The 19,416-nt window shown below is 48.0% G+C and overlaps 1 protein-coding gene and 1 long non-coding RNA gene across 4 annotated transcripts in view; both read left to right on the top strand.

The window, feature by feature from the left end:
• The first annotated feature begins 3,113 nt into the window (after nucleotides 1-3,113).
• Nucleotides 3,114-10,497, top strand: LOC148685259 (uncharacterized). The gene is made up of 3 exons (XR_015950453.1): nucleotides 3,114-3,246; nucleotides 3,520-3,578; nucleotides 10,384-10,497. It is a non-coding gene; the product is annotated as an uncharacterized LOC148685259 (long non-coding RNA).
• Nucleotides 10,498-14,779: 4,282 nt separating this feature from the next.
• The window catches only part of NADK (NAD kinase), a 42,767-nt gene continuing 38,130 nt past the window's right edge, over nucleotides 14,780-19,416 (top strand). Inside the window, exon 1 of one of the 3 annotated variants that reach the window (XM_035117959.3) lies at nucleotides 14,780-15,128. Coding sequence is in view for 1 of the 3 variants with exons in the window: in XM_060276188.2 (XP_060132171.1) it covers nucleotides 15,255-15,260 (6 nt within the window). In the remaining 2 variants the exon portion in view is untranslated. Of the gene's footprint in view, nucleotides 15,129-15,201; nucleotides 15,261-15,375; nucleotides 15,392-19,416 lie in introns of those variants that run through there. The other 2 variants (XM_060276188.2, XM_035117958.3) reach the window with 2 other exon arrangements.

The raw sequence follows: 19,416 nt of genomic DNA, 5'->3' as shown, positions 1-19,416 counted from the left end.
GCAGGCCAGGCCAGGCCAAAGCACAAATCAAGAGCTGAAAAAGGAAGGAGGGGCTGGCACCTTGGTAAGCGGGTTTGGAGATGGCACAAACCATAGAGGCTGGACTCTGCTGCAAAGATGCTTAATTAAACTTGAGAAGACAAGACGGAGCCAGACTTGGGTCCTTTTGAGTGGGATGGAGGATTCTCCCAGGAGCAGCTACCAGCCACTGCTTGGGCAGAAGCTGAGGTTTCCAGCTCCTTCAGAACCAATGGGCATCAAAAGCATTGCTGGCAGCTGCTCTTGATACATTATTTAGGGCCTCTTTTGTGCTTGAATGGCTAGGCAGCCCTGACTCCTAAACAGGAGTTAAAAGGTCAGGTCATTTCTCCTGGGGGATGGGAGACAGGGAGGAATAGTGTTGGCCTGGTTTTTGCCCCACACTTTGGGGGAGGGGTGCTTCCACAGCACTTTATAAAGCAGAAGCAGAGAAGTCTCTGCCCACAGGTTGCTGGCATTGAGCAAGACACATGGCACAATCCTGCACATTTTCTATATGTTGAAATATGTCATAGATGTACAAGCAGGGCCTGCCTGCATTGTGGAGTATTCCTGTTCAACATGCCAGCCAGCTAGCCATGCGCCTCTTCCAGGACACTCCATTACATTTTCCTCTCCCTAGTTTCCCATCATTGACACACCCTAATCAGATGTTCAGCATCTCATGGTCACTAAGCATTCTCAGCTGACTGTTTTGAGTTGTATATTCGTTTCCTCCCCTCTTTGGTCCTTCCCTTATTTTCTCCCTGCCTACTTCTGCAAACCTTGGGGTTTCCCCGAGCAGTGAACCCCCCCCCTCGTTTTTTACTAGTCCCATTTTGGTGACATAACTATCGTAATTCAATACCCCCCCCCCATTTGCCATTTTGATGGTGCTGATTATATTGATGCAATATTTATAATGGATTGGTCTGTTGAATGGTTTAATACTGATACTGATTATTTAGTATTACTTGGTCTTACAAGCTTGTTTTGAATAGTTTTTGAATTGTGATTTGTGGTTTCCACTAAATTGCTGTGCATTGAATTTCTGTATTGGTGCTATTTTGCACCTTAAGAAAATGGAAACTGCTTTGAGCATTTTACACACAGAGAGAAGAGGGAGAGGGAGAGAGAGAGAAAGAAATAGAGAGACTGATGAACCCCTTCTGGAGAAACCACCTTCTTGACTGTTGGACCCACTACAGTCATACCTCTTGTTGCGTTTGCTTCACATTGCAGCTTTTTGGGTTGCAAACGCGGCAACCCCGGAAGTGTATACTTCCGGGTTTCGCCGCACGCACAGAAGCATTATGTGTGCTTTGCACATATGTAGAAGCACTCCATCGTGCTTGCGCAGAAGTGCCTCTCTAGTTGCAGACTTTTGAGGGTACGAACAGCACCCTGGAACGGATCGTGTCCGCAACTAGAGGTACCACTGTATTGGTCTCATCTGCTCAATTTGCCAGAGCCTGTCTTTGCACGCAGGGGAAGTCCCAAGCTCACCAAGGGTTTGAGACCCATCAGCTACCCACATCTGGTTTAGCCAGCCAGTTGAAGCTGTTCCCAGGGTGTGGCCGCTGTCGCATGCCGACAGCTTTTTGGAGCCACAGGTGAGAGCTGAGTGCAGGGTGGGGACCAAAGGTGGACAAACTACCCCAGAAACAGCATAACATGTCTCCCACCAGAAGGTGTTACCCATCCCCTAACACCCCAGGTACCATACACAGCAACAACAACAACCACAACCAGGCATTTATTTTTTTACAATGCATGGGTTCAAAGATTACATTGGAGCCCATGATTCTTCACCTGCCCTTTAAAGCTCCACCCTACTCTTCCCCTCTTTGTGACCCCATGGACCTGGTGTGCTCTGGTCCATGGGGTCACAAAGAGTCGGACAGGACTAAACAACTACTCTTCCTCTCTAGGGAAGAAATAGATGCTTTATACAGAATCTGACCACTGGTTCATCTAGTTCATTATTATTGTCGCAGAGATTCTTAAGCGGGGGGGGGGGAGCTTTTTAGCCCAAGGGCCGCATTCCCTTCTTGGCAACCACCTGAGGGCCACATGCCAGTGACCGGGAAGGCTAGAGGCAAAAGTAGGTGGAGCAATGAGTTGAATGTGTGCTCCTCTGGCGGGACAAAGGTCCCGCCCCCCACCTGCTCTATGACGCTCACATGTGACAGGGCAAAGGCTGCTCCGCTATGCCTGCGGTCTGCACTGCTGATACGCTTTCTTATTCATACTGCAGAGATCCTGCATGGGAGGGTGGGTGGCAGGGAGGAGCTGCCTCCGGCTGTAAATAGCAATGATGTGGAACTTGTGCCGCTGGGCTCTGCCTTGTGGGTGGGGATCAAAGGCAAAACAGCAGCTGCTTCTGCCACCTGCTGCCCAGTTGGAGTATAGCAGTTGTCTTTTTTATTTTTTAAAGAAAGGATAGCTTCTCAAATAAAGATGAATTTGATGTTGTCGTATGACTCTCGTTCACAAATGCCTGTGGGCTTCCCAGAGGAATCTGGTTGGCTACTGTGGAAAAAACAGTGCTGGACAAGATGGATCCAGCAGACCTCTTCTTATGTTTTAAATAAGAACATAAGATGCTCCAAAACCTTGATTACGCTGAAATCCTAACCCCACATTCCTGGGGAGTATGCCTCAGGGAAACTCAGATAGTATTTACTTCTGGTTAGGGTTGTGGGAACAGTCTGCACCACACATTAAAAGCACATTCAGTGCAGATTTAAAGTGTGTGACTTTCCCCCAAAGAGTCCGGGAAACTATAGTGTGCTAAGGGTGCAGGGAATTGTAGCTCTGGTGGGACAAGGGACAGGACTGAAGTTCCATGGATTTTGGGGGGAGAAGCAAGGTGCTTTAAATGTGTGTTGGATGTGCTTTATGGCATGAGCTGCCACAAGATTCCGGCTTCCTTTTACTACAAGACAGGTGAGGTTGCGATTGCTCCCTTATGCCACTAGGGGATGCCAATGCACAGTATTTCTTAACAGTGTGCCAGTATTTGGGTTTTCAAGGGTGGCACTTGTGAAACAATTCTGTATTTTTCTTCCAACATTTCCCCCACATCCAGAACAGAACAATCTCTACTCTGGGTCACTGAGGGGATTATACACATGAAGGTGATAGTGGTTCGTGAAAGACCCTGAGTGAGAGGAAGGGAAGATCTCCAAGGCTGGGAGATTGGAAAGAAGGAAGGGAAACTCCCAGGTGAGAGCCAGGAGGGTTCGCCCCTTTCTGTGTGAGACAAGGGTTAAGATCTACCTTTGAGAGAGGGCTTTGCATTTTTTCCTTCCATTTTCCCTTCATTCCTTTCTTTTAGTTTGTTTTTATTGTATTGTATCATGAAAAAGCTTTTTTAAAAAATTATTTGGGGGGGAGGACTAGGCACCCTGATTAGTCATTTTATCTGGGGTATTTTATCTAAACTCTTGGGCAGGGCTAAGTCAAAGCACCTAATCCTTTTTTCTTGACTCTACTTAGCAGCAAGGATTTTGAGCAAAGCCTTTCCTGCTTCTTTTAGAAACCAGGAGGCAATAAAGGTAAGGTAAGAGGTTTTATTATATTTTGCTTTCTTTTGGACTCTTCCCCCATCCCTTTTGGTTTTGGTCACCCTTTTGGTTTTGGTCAAACCGGGGAGGAGCAGCTTTTTCTTATTTGGGTAGGATTTCTAACGCATCTGTGATCTCGGCCATCTGGACCTGGCAGGGATAAAAATAGGTATAAATGAAAAGAATATTAATCTGTGAGGAGAGAGGCGATGAAAGGGGAGAGACAATCAAAGCAAAGCTATTGATGTTCAGTACATTTGCAGCCTCTCAAATATCTGTTTCTGATAGATGGCAGATGAAAACAGCATCATTTAGCATAAATACAGGGGAAATAGAATTCAACCCAGTTTTCTAGGATCCAGCAAAAAGCAGGACTCTCTCTTCTAAAGCATGATTTCTCCATTTTAATTTTTTCCCAGTTTCAACCCTCATTTCAAGGAATGAGCCCCTTTGGAGAACGGGTGGGATGTCCTTTATAAATTCCAGGAGTGAATATTCTCCAAGTACTTGTGGAAATGGGAGCAGGGAAGGACTTCAACGGTGGCCAAGCATCTGCTTTGCATGCAGAAGGCCCCAGGTTCAATCCCTGGCATCTCCAGGCTGGGCTGGGAATGTCCCCTGCCTGAACCCCTGGTGAGCTGTTGCGAGTTAATGTAGACATTACTGAGTTAGATGAACCAATGATTTGAATCACTATACAACAGCTTCCTATGTTCCTAAAGGCAGTATATAGATACACACACTAAATAAAGGTTTAATCGCCCTTGAAAGCTGTCAGCGTGTCTTGTGAGAAGTGAGTATCATTTTCATTATGCGTTGTGTGTGAAGTGCTTCCTTTTTTGAGAGTCCCGAACTTTTCTATTGGCCTAATTTGGTCTCCCCACCCTGTATTGAAAAAGTTTTAACAGTGAAAGTCTATGAAAAGTGGCTTTCCGATAGGACCATTATGGGAGACATCCTGACCTTTTCCCGTTACGGCTTCCTACAAGATTTGTCCGACCACCAAATCTTGGCTTACAACTGCCCCTAATAATGTTTCTTTCGGATTAAATCCCTTCTTAACTTGGCTCCGATGTTCTTGCCAGTCTTATGAAATAAGTGCAACTCTGCCAGGGAGTGGTTGGGAGGACTGCTCCCCCTGAAGCACACTTCCACCTGGGGCTTGTAATTCTGATGTGTTTGTAACTTTTATTGTTTTTGGTTTTTGTTGTTTATCGTTTAGTTTGTTAGTTTGTTTTCTGTATTGGTTTTAAATTCGATTTTAAGGGGAGGGGTTAATTTTAGTTTGTAATTTTCTGTCTTTGTTTGTATTGTTTTATTGTATTAGTCTGTTTTCTGTATTGGTTTTAAATTTGATTTTAAGGGGAGGGGTCAATTTTAGTTTGTAATTTTCGGTCTTTGTGTTGTTTTACTGTATTTTTTGATTTACATAGGTTTTAGGGAGGGCTTTTTAGTTGGGTGTGGGAATCTGTTAAATTTTAGTGTATTTGTAATTTTTATTGTTTTTGGTTTTATTGTGTTTTTTGTGTTTTTCTTTTTTCTGTTCTTGCTGTTTTTTACAGAGGTTTTATTTTGTTTTTAAGGGGAGGGGTCAGGGCTGCCCGGGAGGGGGTCCCAGCAAGCAAAATGGCTGGGGCAGATTCCACAGGGGGTGATGCACTGGGACAACCGATCTCAGTGGTCACGGGTAGGAGGAGGAGTTACGCTAAGACCAGACCATGTCATTACCGAGGAGGCAGACTTAGTCGTTGTCTGAGGACTATCCCTGCCTCCGGGTCTGGTCCTGACCGGACGGATATTGGAATCAGCAAGGGATACCCACATGACCTGAAGGTGCTGCTGTGCAATGCCAGGTCGATGATGAATAAGACCACTGCCATTCACGACCTGATTGTGGATGGAGGATTTGACCTGGCATGTGTGACAGAGACCTGGTTGGATGAAGCCGATGGGCCCGTTCTTGGCGCTGCTTGCCCACCAGGTTTCTCTTATGCACAGCAACCCAGGCCATCTGGGCGGGGAGGGGGGGTTGCAGTGATTTTTAGGAAGTCATTAGTTTGCACCAGGCGTCCTATTGGTAAGACTGAGTTTTCTGAGTGCATGTTCTGGAAGTTGGGCAATAGGGGCAGTACAGGATTCCTTTTGGTGTACCGACCTCCCCGCTGCACCAAGGATTCCCTGCCCGAGCTGCTTCAGGTCGTGTCGGATGTGCTCCTGGAGACACCTAGCTTGGTTGTCTTAGGGGATTTTAACATCCATGCCGATACGACCTTACAAGGTGCCGCTCGGGACTTCGTGGAAAGCATGGCCACCATGGGGCTGTCCCTGAATAAGTCTGGCCCAACTCATAGCCGCGGACATGCCTTGGACTTGGTGTTTACCTCTATGGATGTTGGTGATCTGACATTAAGTAAAAGCGAAACAAAAGAAGTGCCATGGTCAGATCACTTTCTGGTGCAACTGGACTTCTCCACAACCCTTCCCCTCTGCAGGGAGGTGGGACCGATTCGGATGGTCCGCCCCCACTACTTAATGGATCCAATTGGCTTCCAGAGAGTGGTAGGGGATGTTTTATCCCATGTCGATGGCCTTTCAGCTGATTCCCTGGTGGCCCGCTGGAATGCGGAGTTAACCAGCGCTATTGACTGTCTGGCTCCGAAGCGCCCTCTCAGATTGCATGGAGCCCGGACAGCCCCGTGGTTTTCCCCGGCGCTGAGGGCGATGAAACAGTCATTGAGACGGCTAGAGCGCCGGTGGCGGAAAACTCATTTTGAATCAGACCGGACACGGGCTAGAGCTCAACTTCGAGCCTACCAAGTGGCAATGGCGGCGGCGAAGAGGACCTTCTTCACCGTCTCCATCGCATCTGCAGAAAACAGCAGCAGGAGACTCTTCCAGGTGGTTCGCAATTTAGCGGAACCACCTGCTCCATCCGGGCCCAGTACGGGCCACATGATCTCCTGCAATGATTTTGCAAAGTTTTTTGCAGATAAAGTCGCTCAGATTCGGGAAGAGGTAGACTCCACCGTGGGAGCAGGGCCGGGGCAGGGGAGTGCTAGAGTCCTGTCTAGTCAAGTTTTGTGGGATCAATTTCAATCTGTTACCTCCGAGGATGTGGACAGGCTGCTTCGACGAGTGAAACCAACCACCTGTCTCCTTGATCCTTGCCCATCCTGGCTTATAAAAGCTAGCCGGGAAGGGCTGGGCGATGGGCTTCGCGGGTTGGTAAATGCTTCTCTCCGTGAGGGAGCCTTCCCAGACCCGCTGAAAGAGGCGGTTATTAAACCGCTTCTTAAAAAACCATCTTTAGATCCGGCCAATATGGCCAACTATCGCCCAGTCTCAAATCTTCCATTCTTGGGCAAGGTGATTGAGCGAGTGGTTGCTGAACAACTTCAGGCACGCCTGGAAGAAGCGGACCATTTGGATCCCTTCCAGTCAGGATTCAGGCCTCATCATGGGACTGAAACTGCCTTGGTCGCACTGGTCGATGATCTCCGGCGGGCTAGGGACAAAGGTAAGAGCTGTTTCCTTGTTCTGCTGGATCTCTCAGCGGCTTTTGACACCATCGACCATAACATCCTTCTGGACCGTCTAGAGGGCTTGGGAGCTGGGGGCACTGTCATGCAGTGGTTCCGCTCCTTCCTCCTGGGCCGTGTTCAGAAAGTGGTGGTGGGGGATGAGTGTTCAGACCCCTGGGCTCTCACTTGTGGGGTGCCTCAGGGTTCTGTCCTCTCCCCCATGCTTTTTAACATCTATATGCAGCCGCTGGGAGAGATCATCAGGGGGTTTGGGCTGGGTGTCCATCAGTATGCTGATGATACCCAGCTCTACCTCTCTTTTAAATCAGAACCAGTGAAGGCGGTGAAGGTCCTGTGTGAGTGCTTGGAGGCGGTTGGAGGATGGATGGCGGCTAACAGATTGAGATTGAATCCTGACAAGACAGAAGTACTGTTTGTGGGGGACAGGAGGCGGGCGGGTGTGGAGGACTCCCTGGTCCTGAATGGGGTAACTGTGCCCCTGAAAGACCAGGTGCGCAGCCTGGGAGTCATCTTAGACTCACAGCTGTCCATGGAGGCACAGGTCAACTCCGTGTCCAGGGCAGCTGTTTATCAGCTCCATCTGGTACGCAGGCTGAGTCCCTACCTGCCCACTGACTGTCTCTCCAGAGTGGTGCATGCTCTAGTTATCTCTCGCTTGGACTACTGCAATGCGCTCTACGTGGGGCTACCTTTGAAGGTGACCCGGAAACTACAACTAATCCAGAATGCGGCAGCTAGACTGGTGACTGGGAGCGGCCGCCGAGACCACATAACACCGGTCCTGAAAGACCTACATTGGCTCCCAGTACGTTTCCGAGCACAATTCAAAGTGTTGGTGTTGACCTTTAAAGCCCTAAACGGCCTCGGTCCGGTATACCTGAAGGAGCGTCTCCACCTCCATCGTTCTGCCCGGACACTGAGGTCCAGCTCCGAGGGCCTTCTGGCGGTTCCCTCACTGCGAGAAGCCAAGTTACAGGGAACCAGGCAGAGGGCCTTCTCGGTAGTGGCACCCACCCTGTGGAATGCCCTCCCACTAGAGGTCAAAGAGAACAACAATTACCAGACCTTTAGAAGGCATCTCAAGGCAGCCCTGTTTAGGGAAGCTTTTAATGTTTAATGGATTTCTGTATTTTAATGTTTGATGGATTTCTGTATTTTAGAATTTCTGTTTTGTTGGAAGCCGCCCAGAGTGGCTGGGGGAACCCGGCCAGATGGGCGGGGTATAAATAATAAATTATTATTATATTATTATTATAACTGGTACGGAATGAAGTGTTGTTTCTATTTTCAGAAAGGTTGCACTAAACCTGTCTGCCATAACTGCATTTAATCCTGTTTTAAAATACTAATAATATGCAAATATAACAGAATGAAAAGAAATGCTGGCTACCATTAACAGTAAAAATGAATCCTAATTTAAACCTATCTATTAATCAAAGCAGTCCAATTCCCCCAATTAGATACCCAAACAAAATTGCAGGAAGGGCAATAAGCATTTTAGACTATTTACTAATGATGGTTGGGGTTTAGCCTCCCAACATAGAAGCACAAGGCTCTTTGCAACCATAAAGCAATTGCAAGGTCCTTTTGTCGCCTGTCTGCTTGTCCCCCCCACATCACAGGGATCCACAAACCTGAAAGATTTTTCCAAAACAACGTTAATATTAACAACTGCTGCTGACCAAAAAGAAGATGTCACAGGGCACACCCACAACATATGCCTCAAAGAGACATTATCAGCACTGCATCACCAGCACTTATTGGAAGGTTAGATAAATAAGCACATAATAATTGCCTTGCTTGATCAAGCCAGTGGTCCATCTGCTTCAGGGATGATAAGGCCTTCAGTGGCTGCTAGCCATGATGGTTGTGCTCTGCCTCCACTGTTGGAGGTGGCAATGCTTCTGGTTACCAATTGCTGGAACCCACTGGAGGCAAGAGAGCTCGTGTGCTCAGGTCCTGCTTGCTGGTTTCCCACCAGCCACTGACCTGGTATCAACAGCAGCTCTACACTGGGTAGCTGCACTGGAATTCCCAACAATGCCTGAGAGTGATGTCTGGGGATCGTGGGAAATAAATGTGGCAGCTCAGAATCTGGGACATACATATTTTTGATGAGTGGACCAAGGCAGGCATCATCAGTGGGTTCTTTTGGGCTCCAGCAAATGCCCAGGGAGGCCACGTGCCAGCACTTCTCTGGGGCACAACCAGTACTACTTAATTATTATTGCCTCGAGGTTCAGGACTAGCACGTAACCACTCATGCTCCAGAAAGTAAGCAAGCAAGCGTCCCAAAGTTCATTACCAAGGTCATACCCTTTGGAGGTGGCTACAGAACCATTGAGCTCTCTAAAAATAGGAGTGTGCTTGTCTGCTGAGCCATTGTCCCTAATCGCCATCAATTAGGATAAGTGTTCATCAAACAGCGGAGGTCATCAACGTAGCGGGTCATCTGGTGGTCCTTGTACGAGTAATAAGTGCATTGCACTAGAAATGCATCTCTCCTTGGTTGAGGGAAGCGGGGGAGGCATCCTTCCCCTAAAAGCAGTAGATGTCCTAAAGAAATTGGCTATATAAAAATGTTTCCTCTTAGCAGTTGTAACATTGACCTTGTTGCTTGCTGGAAAGAGAAGGGCAGGAGCATGAATCAAAATTATTTTTCTAGGATGGGGAATTTGCATTAGGTCTGTTTAAATAAAATGAAAGATGCTTCATGAAGAGCTAGTACAAAGCATTTGGGAAGAAGAAGAAAAGTTTGGAATTGATATCCCGCTTTATCACTACCCTAAGGAGTCTCAAAGCGCTAACATTCTCCTTTTCCTTCCTCCCCAACAACACTCTGTGAGGTGAGTGAGGCTGAGAGACTTCAAAGAAGGGTCACCCAGCAGCTGCATGTGGAGGAGCGGAGTTACGAGTCTACCGCTCTTAACCACCACACCACACTGGCTCTCTGGGAGTCTTGATGCAGAAAAAAACACAGGCTTATACTGAGTCAAACCATTGGCTCATCTAACTCAGTACTGTTGACACTAACTGGCAGCAGCTCTCCAGAATTTCAGGCAGGGGACTGAGATTCTGGGGATTGAACTTGGGACATTCTGCATGCAAGTTACAGCCCTTCTCCAATCCAAATGGGTCCCCACCTCCACCTCCTTCATGCTCATTGACACAAGGCAAAATTGACCAGGACATTAACCTGTGTACAAGCCTACTTGAAATGAATGGGGTTTCTTTTCTATGTTTGTTCCATCCAGGCTTGCACAGAACAACAGGAGTCTCCTGCTGGATTATAATGCAAAGGCCAGGACAATCAGTAGCTCATCACGATTCCCAAAACTAAAGCAGCTACCTCATGACAGGGCCCACCTCTGGCTTTGTTGACCTGTTTTCAGTCGACTTTTCGAAATTCCAGCCAACTTTTGCGAAAGGGAAATAGCACCGGATGTTACACTAATGCAGCCTTCAGCAACTGGGTGCCCTCTAGATGCTTTGACTGCAACCCCATCAGTTAAGGCTGCAATTGGCTTTAGGCAAGATGGCCTCCCTAGGTCTCAAGCCCCCATCAGAAGTACTGTTAATATAAAAATGCCTTGCTTTCAGTTGGGATTTCCACTTTTAAAAGCCCTCTCTTGCAAACAGGCTATCTGCATTTCTGATATTACTCAAGCTTGAGGAATCTGGCTTGCACTGGGTTAGTGTTATCCCCCACACCCAACCATTTACGAACTTCCTCATTCAGATTCCTCCAAGCTGGTGCAATAGGAGCATGTGGAAACTCTTGACGGGAACACAAATACATGTTCACCTCTCCTCCCTCAAGCACCTTGCTCAAAGATACTGGTACTCTGAGCTGGAGTGACTCCTTAAATGCCAAATCTCACCCTAACCCTAAATAAATCTTTCTAATGGTTTGGTTTTTTGAGGAGTGAGCTAGTTTAAATCGAAGACCCATCCTTCTGTGCCATTTTGCGGATTTTTACCTTCCCAGACACCTGTTATTAGCCAGAGAGTATGAGTGTGTGTGTGGGGGGGGTATTTGATTGGGAGAACAGTGCAAAGGCTCAATCACCCCCTTCCTCATCACCACATTCCTCTAATGGAAATGAAGATTCCTCTACATCTGCTTTAAAGTTTGGTTTTTTTAAAACACTATGCAGCTCCCCCTCCCCATGTTATAACAGACATAGAATCATAGAGTTGGAAGGGACCACGAGGACCATTTAGTCCACCCCCTGTGCAATGCATGAATCTTCTTGCCCAGCGTGGGATTAAGAGTTGCCTAGGGGCTAAAGGCAGATCGTGTTTTTTTTTTAAGAAAGAGCTAAAGGCTAACAAGTGGGAAAGAGAAAGGAACCCGCTCAGCAGCTGATTGCAAAAGATCAGGAGGGAGATAAGAGAGCTAGCTCCCTTCCTGGCTCCTTGCCTAGGCCTCAATTGTTGTCTGCAGAGGGAGACATGTGACTGGCTGATTAGATCAGTGGTTCCCAACAAGTGGTCCGCGGACCCCCAGGGGTCCGCGAGCTATGCCAGAGGGGTCCGCAAGATCACCTCCCTAAGATGTGTGTACTGAGCAGCGCGCGCGCAGCAGGAGCGCCACGCACTGTTGCCGCGGCGTGGCGCCCCTAGCAATCCGCTCCGCCGACTCGGGAGTCTCCTTGGGTCTCCTCAGAGGAGGAGGCGCCACGCCGAAAGCCCCAGAGCTCGCTTGCCTCCTTCCCGCCCTCTCCCTGCCTGTGGCCAGCAGCTCCAGACGCTGTTCTGTGGAGTTTTTGGCGTGGCTCCGCCTCCTCCGAGGAGACCCAATGAGACTCCCGAGTCGGCGGAGGGCGGCAGACTCGCTGCTGGGTGCCCCTGCTCCCTCAATTCAGGACCCGGTGGGAGGCTTTGAAGCGGGCGCGAGGTCGCCTCTTCACCTCAGCAGCTGCGCCTTCCCCTCCCCCACCCCATTCCACCGCCCACCCCCAGAGAGGGGGCCACTGTTTTTTGGGGTGGTGGTATTACCCCCTCTGTCAGTGAGGGAGCAGTGCGGGCGCCTTACAAATCAGCCCCCTTTGCACAGAGGGGTGACTGGGTGGGAGAAGCCCATGGAATGCAGGCGCTCTAGCCCCGAAGAGGCTGTAGCTCTGCTTGCAAAAGCAACAGCCTCTCCCGGGCTGAGCCGCCTGCCTTCCCTGCCTGCCTTCCGTTGGAACACAGGCACGGAAGGCAGGAGGAGCACTTTTGGGATGCCCCATTCCCCCCTGCTGCCAGTTACCAAGCCTTCTCCGCTTGCTTTGCTGCGAGCTGGGAGGGGTGGTGGTGGACGGGAGCTCCTGTCAGTCCGTCCCTTCTCCCAGCTCGCTGTACCAGCAAGAAAAGCAAGAGCCGCTTGGGCGCTGTGCGCGGCTCTCCCTCCCTCCCTCTCTCCCTCTCTTTATTTCTCTGACTCCTTCCTTCCTCCCTCCCTCCCTCCCTCTCTCTTTCACCCCTTCTTTCCTTAGCATTTGCTAATTTCCACCCGCTGCTTCTTGTCAGCTTCTTCTCTGGGGAACCTTTCCTAAAAATGGTCAACAACTTTGGGGGTCCCCCGCCTAAAAAAGGTTGTCAATTCTTGGGAATTTTTTTTTGGGGGGGGCGCCGGAGGGATCTTCGCACCACGGCGCTGGATATGTTTCACTCAGCCAAAATTGTTTAATAAAAAGGTGCTAATGGAGCCAAAAGTTATTTTCTGCTGACTAGTAGGCAGGTAGAGATTTGCAGTCAGATTTCAGAGTGAAAGTTTCAAGTTTGGAACCTAATATTTCAGAAATAATGAACTCAAAGGACAGATTTAACTCATCTCATTAAGAACTGAAAATTAAAACTAACTGTATACTGATGGAGTACTCTGTTGTAACTGTAAAAAACGTATAAAAAAGACTCTTAATTTGGCTCTCACTTTTTAATTTTAGGATTAGGAATTAATGGGGGTCCTTGTCACAATAGCGGCTCGATGAGGGGTCCTCGAGAAAATTTTGTTGGGAACCCCTGGATTAGATTATCTGTCTGGAAATTAGAAATGGGTCTCTTTCCTAGAGAAGTTGCAGAACTGTGAGTTGAACCCCATAAAAATAGGATTTTCCCCTTTGCAAGGAAACTCAACAACTTTGAGCTGATCCCAAAAAATCGAGCTTTCCCCCTTTGCAAAAAAGATGCACAACTCTGAGCTGACCCCCCCCCCCGGGCAAACGGGGCTTTTCCCATTTGCAAAAAAGCTGCACAACTTTGAGATGATCCTTTTAAAAATGGAGCATCCCCCCTTTACAAAAGAAGCTTCCTCAAATATATATTTTGGGGGGGGGCAAAGGCACCTAGGCCTCTAGGAGCTGGCTGCTATGCCTAGGACAATTCAAGAAAGCAAAATATATTTTTTTCTTGTTTTCCTCCTCTTAAAACTAGGCGCATCCTATGGTCAGGTGCGTCCTATGGAGCGAAAAAATGCAGTAATGAGTGGCCCGTTGCCACTCAGTGAGTTTGAACTGGATTCTTCCCAGTTCTAGTCCAGTACTCTTTAACAAACACACAGGCTCATTCGAATCCTTTCACAGCACAGAAACCTTTTCTACCTTGCCTTGTTTTGAAAAAAAGAATCCCTTCCTCCATGCTGCTTCCTAGGCTTGATCTCATTCTAATAAATATTTCCAAGTTCCATATGCACTACCATAGGTAAAGGTAAAAGTACCCCTGACTGTTAAGTCCAGTTGTGAATGACTCTGGGGTTGCAGCGCTCATCTCGCTTTACTGGTATCCTCGCTGGTATCCTCCTCCTCATAAATTTCAAAGGTATGATCCTGGGCTGCTTTAGTGGGATGGAAGAGATTTACTCTTCATAAACTCGGGAGCTCTCTTGTCTCCATTCTTACATGTTACACTTCGAATCCTGAATTGCACTGTGGGCGGCCCACAAAAGCTTTATTCCAAAATAAACTGCCATATCGCTTATAAGGCGACACAAGACCATTTGCGCATCTTTTGTTTGTTGGACAGCCCACCTCAGGTTTTGAGAGAGAGATGTGGGCCGTGAGACTTCTGCAGAACCCAAGGAAAACCAGGTTGTATCTGAACTTATGCAGAGCGCCTTCTTGTCACAGCGGCGCGCAGCGGGGCCACTGGCACACACTGCGCACGCGCGTTGAAGTCGCTTGGCCTCGCTCTATTTTCGAGCAGGCCTCTTTTTGCGCGCGCAGAAGCTCTTACTTGAGCAGCTTTTTCTTCTGAGCGATAGAGAAAGAAAAGTGTAGAGTGGCCCCGCTTTATGGACTGGATACGGAGTTTCTGGGTTGCCGGAAATTCAACACCACGCTGTGCCACTTGAGTTATGTTTCCGTAATCTTAAGCTTGTTTTAAACTCTTTTTTTGGTATTGTGTAATTATTACGTTTTAATAGCGTTGTGTTTTAAATTGTTGCAGTCCGTCCTGGGATCTTAGGGTGAAGAGCGAGTAATAAATTGTAACGATAATAATGATGATTATCATCACAACACCTACGTTAAAATTCTGGGGTTCTTCCTTAATTTATATGGGTGTCTACAGAGCCCAGAAACTAATCCTGCGCGCCGCTCTAACCTTTTCCTAAGTCTGCGGGCCCACGTCCACAGAAGCGCCCGCCACAAACACAAGCCGCGCATGCTCTCCTCACGGACCGAATCCCTTCCCTCAAGCCCCTCAGGGCTCGCTTGGCCTTGGCCTCTTCGCCGAAGGAGCGCATGCGTAAAAGCGCTCTCCTCGCTTCCAGTCCCGCTCCTCCCTCTTTACCAGGTTTTACCTCCCTGAGGGGAAGGAAGGAGGGACGGGCAGAGGAGGATGGAGGTGGTGCCTGGCGGAGGTTGCCGCTGCCGCCGTCGTTGCCGCTCTTGGCCGCGCTCGCTGGGCTGGAGGAGTTGCCGGTGGGCGGCAGGCTTCTGAGGCCGGGGAGCGGGGGTTGGCCTCGCGCACCTGAGGAGGAGGCGGAGGCGGGGCCGCTTGGCGCGAGAGTGAGAAAGTGAGTGACGCGAGGCGGAGGGGGCGGGGCCGGAGGGCAGGGTTCGGAGGGGGAGGGGGCGCCCCACTAGAGAGGAGGGCCGAGGGGGAGCTCTGTGAGGAAGGTGCAAGAGGAGGGGAAGGGGGCATGGAGGTGAGGCAAGAAAGGCAGGAGGAGAAGGGGAGGGGCCGGGGCAGGAGGGGCCGGCGCAGGCAGAAATGGGGCTGTGGGGCAGGAGGGGCTGGAGAGTGAGAAAGGAAAGTGGCATGGGGCAGGAAGGGCTGGTGAGTGTGGATGCTATGGGGCAGGAGGGGTGGGATGGGATGGGGGGGCATGGGGCAGGAGAAGCTGGTTAGTCTTGGAGGATATGGGGCAGGAGGTGGGGTGTGGGGGGTATGGGGTAGGAGCGGGTGGTGAGTGGGAGTGCAAAAGTAAATGACAGGAGTCAGGAGGCACTGGTGAGCGTGTGGGCGTTATGAGGCAGGAGGGGCTGTGGAGTATGGGGCAGGATACCGGTAAGTGTGGGGTGTTGGGGGTATGGGGCAGGAGGGGCTGGTGAATGTAGTGGGATATGGGGCAGGAGGGGTTGGTGAGTGTAGCAGGGGTATAGGGCTGGAGGAATGAGGGGCTAGTGAGTGAGAGAAAGGAAAATGGAAGTATGGGGCAGGAGAGTGGGGTGTGTGTGTGTGAATTAGGAGGGGATGAGAGGAAAGGTGGCAAGGTGTGAGAGAGAAGTGGGCGTATGGGGCAAGAGGGGTCAGGGATGAAGGGGTTGGTGAGAGAGAAAATGGGGGTATGGGGATTTGAAGATAGAGTGGAGCTGAGGGATGAGCTTGGATATTGAAGAAACTTGAGTTTTATCTAAATTTAACTTTTGGCACTATTGGGTGGATTTTTCATTGTTACATAAATCAAGAGAAGTGGAAAAGAGCCACACAACTGTATATAACTATGTTTTCTAGTCAGCTCAGTTTCTTTCCCCAACTTTTTGGCTCTGGATTTTTTCCCCCGTTCCTGACATCTGTTGGCTGTGCCCATAGAGGGCTTCATATGATGAATAACTGCTTTCTTGTTGTCTGCAAAAGCAGTAGGGTCTTGTGACGAAATACATCAGTTTTTGTTGGTAAATGCCGGTTCAAAGATGGAAATTTGTCAGATTTTTTTCATTTTGACAAGGGTGCAAGTTTTACAGAAAGGCAAAGTAAAAATGGTGACAGATTATCAGCATTTCACAAGTGTTCAGACCTGTCCTGCTTTGGTAATGGCATAATGTTTGTTTGTTTGGTTGTATTAAATGTCTAAACAAACCCACAGCTGTATCCAAAATTCATTCTTGGCTTATTGCTCATGGTTTGTTTGGAGAAAACAAATCATGAGCCTAGGTGCAGACAAAACATTGTTAAATCAAACCATGGTTTAGCTTCTGGCAGTATGGCCATGATTTTCTCTCTGTGCACTAGCACGCTTGCTCATTCATGGTAAGCCATGGTTTGATTTTGCGTTACAAGCAAACTGGGTTGGTGGTTCTTTTCAGACTTTAAGCCAAACCATGGTTAAGGAAGCTTAGTGATGGTTCGGCATGATGTCTGAATAGGCAAACATTGTTTGAGATCAGATAGGAAACCAGAATTGAAAACCATGGTTTGTGCTAGGTTTGTGTGGTTACTCCTTTGATAAGACATATTTACAGCCATAGCTCTGCCTGTGGAGCAAACTGAATTTATTTCAAGGGTGGCTTGCCTGTTGGGCAGCCCAAACCATGGTTTTGCCTGCCTACTGCTCATTTGATTTTCATCCTCTCAGCACTCCTTCTATTGTACAACTTAACTCCAGAAAAAATTCTTTGACTATAACTGGTTTGCCAATTCAGATATTACATCAAACCATTGTTAGCAAAACTATTCTAACTCTATAAATTATATCCATTTCAAACCAAGATGTAATAAGATGTTCAAACAGAGCCACTGACTTGCTTTTGAGATCAGGAAGTGAACTTTGGAAGTCATACTTTATCTTGAAATAGAAGAACCAACCCTTTTTTCCTTTGCCGCCATTCTGGCTTCTAAAGTTTGCAAAAGTCAGTGGTTACATGAATTTAGAACCCCTGATGCTCTTAAGACAACAACACTGGGATACATTTTGGGAAGTTACTTAATTTGAGGAAGGGCAGACTGAAACCTTGGTCTAGTGTTTTCTAGACTATTGCCAGCAATGTTTCCTGTTTCTTACCTCTTATGTAAGAGTTCGGTAAACTGGCAGCAGGAACAGGAAATTTTGAGTCTGCAGTGCGTTCAGAAGAATTGTTTCTATTATGCATTTGGATTATACAAATAGCATGGTCCAGCAAATCCAAAACTTTACTTTAGTTCTTCAAGACCAGCAGTGGTGACTGGTGCCCATTGGGTCTGGTAGGGCAGTAGGCCAGGGAGACCAACAGTAGGTGGCGCTGGAGTTAATGGCAAACAGAACCTCCCCCTGACTGAGATCAAGTTCTGCCTTTGCTGAAATGTTACAGGGTGACCTCAATGTTATTGTGTTTATTTCATCTCGCTCTCAGTGTAAGGTCAAATGTAGTGAAGTCTTGAAAGTGTGGTTTAAGGTAAATTACTGTGATAGAGAGAGACACATGGAAAGAATAAAATAAAAAAGTGTATTTTAGCTAGCATTCTCATATTCTGTGTGCTGAAGAGGAAAAATGTTTGGGTTCCTGAGCATTAGTGTGTTAACTACTGAATAAAACATGTTATTTGCAAAAAGGAAGAATAAGGGTGAGATAAAGTGCTTTCTTGTTCTGCTTTCTGAATGCCCCACTGTCCTCTTGTGTTATATGAGTTATGGTGAGTTCTTAATTGTGTAATTTACAGGCCGACGTCTTACAGAGTAATCTAGTTCTTCTGGCCAATTAATGATAGCATGAGCAAATGGCAGTCAGAAATATTTCGAACCCTCTATGTGGTGCTATAGTATATTATGTGACCTCCACTCTGCAGGCACAACCTGAATATCTTTGTCATCAAGTGAAATTACTGAGGGAGAAAAATGACCTATTTCTTAACACTTCTATATTTATTGTATTTCTATCACACGCTACCTTCAAGGAACTCAGGGTGGCCCAAATAATTCTTCTCTCCCTCTCCCTTTTATCCTTACAGGAACTCTGTGGGTTAAGTTAGGCTAAGGAAGACACAATGACTGATCTTAGGTCACTTCAGTGAGCTTTGAGACTCTGGGGATTTGAATGTAAGACTGCAGGAATGCAGATATAGTCTTATACTCTAACCCAGATTTGGGAACATTTGGACCTCCAGACATTGTTCCCATCAGCCCCACCAAGCATGCTACTTGTAGTTCAGCAACATCTGGGTTTCCTTAATGGGTCACTGCGTTGTTCTTCCAGGTAGCACCTGTTTGTTTTCACACACACACACACATGGTTTTTATTTGCTAGTCTATAAAGCATTCTGTAGAGTGCAGCTGCTGCATAAAGTTTCCTTTTAGTAGGGTAAAGGTATAGGGACCCCTGACCATTAGGTCCAGTCGTGACCGACTCTGGGGTTGCGCGCTCATCTCACATTATTGGCCGAGGGAGCCGGCGTATAGCTTCCAGGTCATGTGGCCAGCATGACAAAGCCGCTTCTGGCAAACCAGAGCAGCACACGGAAATGCCGTTTACCTTTCCACTGTAGCGGTTCCTATTTATCTACTTGCATTTTGACATGCTTTCAAACTGCTAGGTTGGCAGGAGCTGGGACCAAGCAACGGGAGCTCACCCCTTCACAGGGATTCGAACCGCCAACCTTCTGATCAGCAAGCCCTAGGCTCAGTGGTTTAACCACAGCGCCACCTGTTTTAGTAGGGTAGGAAGCCTTAATTCTTCTACAAAGTCCTGTAGGACTGTAGAATAAGCCCTCTCTCTTTAGGTTGTTGGGCCTACAAACTGCTTGTACTGTACAAATCGCACTTGGCAAAGAACTGTCAATGCCTGCATTCTTATCCTTTGTTTACAAAGTGGCATGACCCCCTTGTAGCACCAGGGAACTAGTCTACCTGATCGCCCCTGTGCTTCAGCAGTCCTCCTGTGTAATGCATTATTGGCTTGAAGGCTACTCCGAAAGTTGGCTAGGCTCCATATCCTCTATAATAATATGCAAGTGTCTCTGCGTCCAGTCCGTGTGTCTGTGGGATTGCACTACTGCGCATGTGCCCCACGGACAGCCGTTAGGACTTGGAGCGCAGAGACACTTGCATATTAGCAGCAGCTAACGGGCCTTCCGGCCTGCCCAGGACGGCGCTTACCATCGGCCGTTGT

This window comes from Zootoca vivipara, chromosome 6 (genome assembly GCF_965207765.1).
Source record: "Zootoca vivipara chromosome 6, rZooViv2.hap1.1, whole genome shotgun sequence".
Lineage (NCBI taxonomy): Eukaryota > Metazoa > Chordata > Lepidosauria > Squamata > Lacertidae > Zootoca > Zootoca vivipara.
This window is presented reverse-complemented; position numbering and strand designations above follow the sequence as displayed.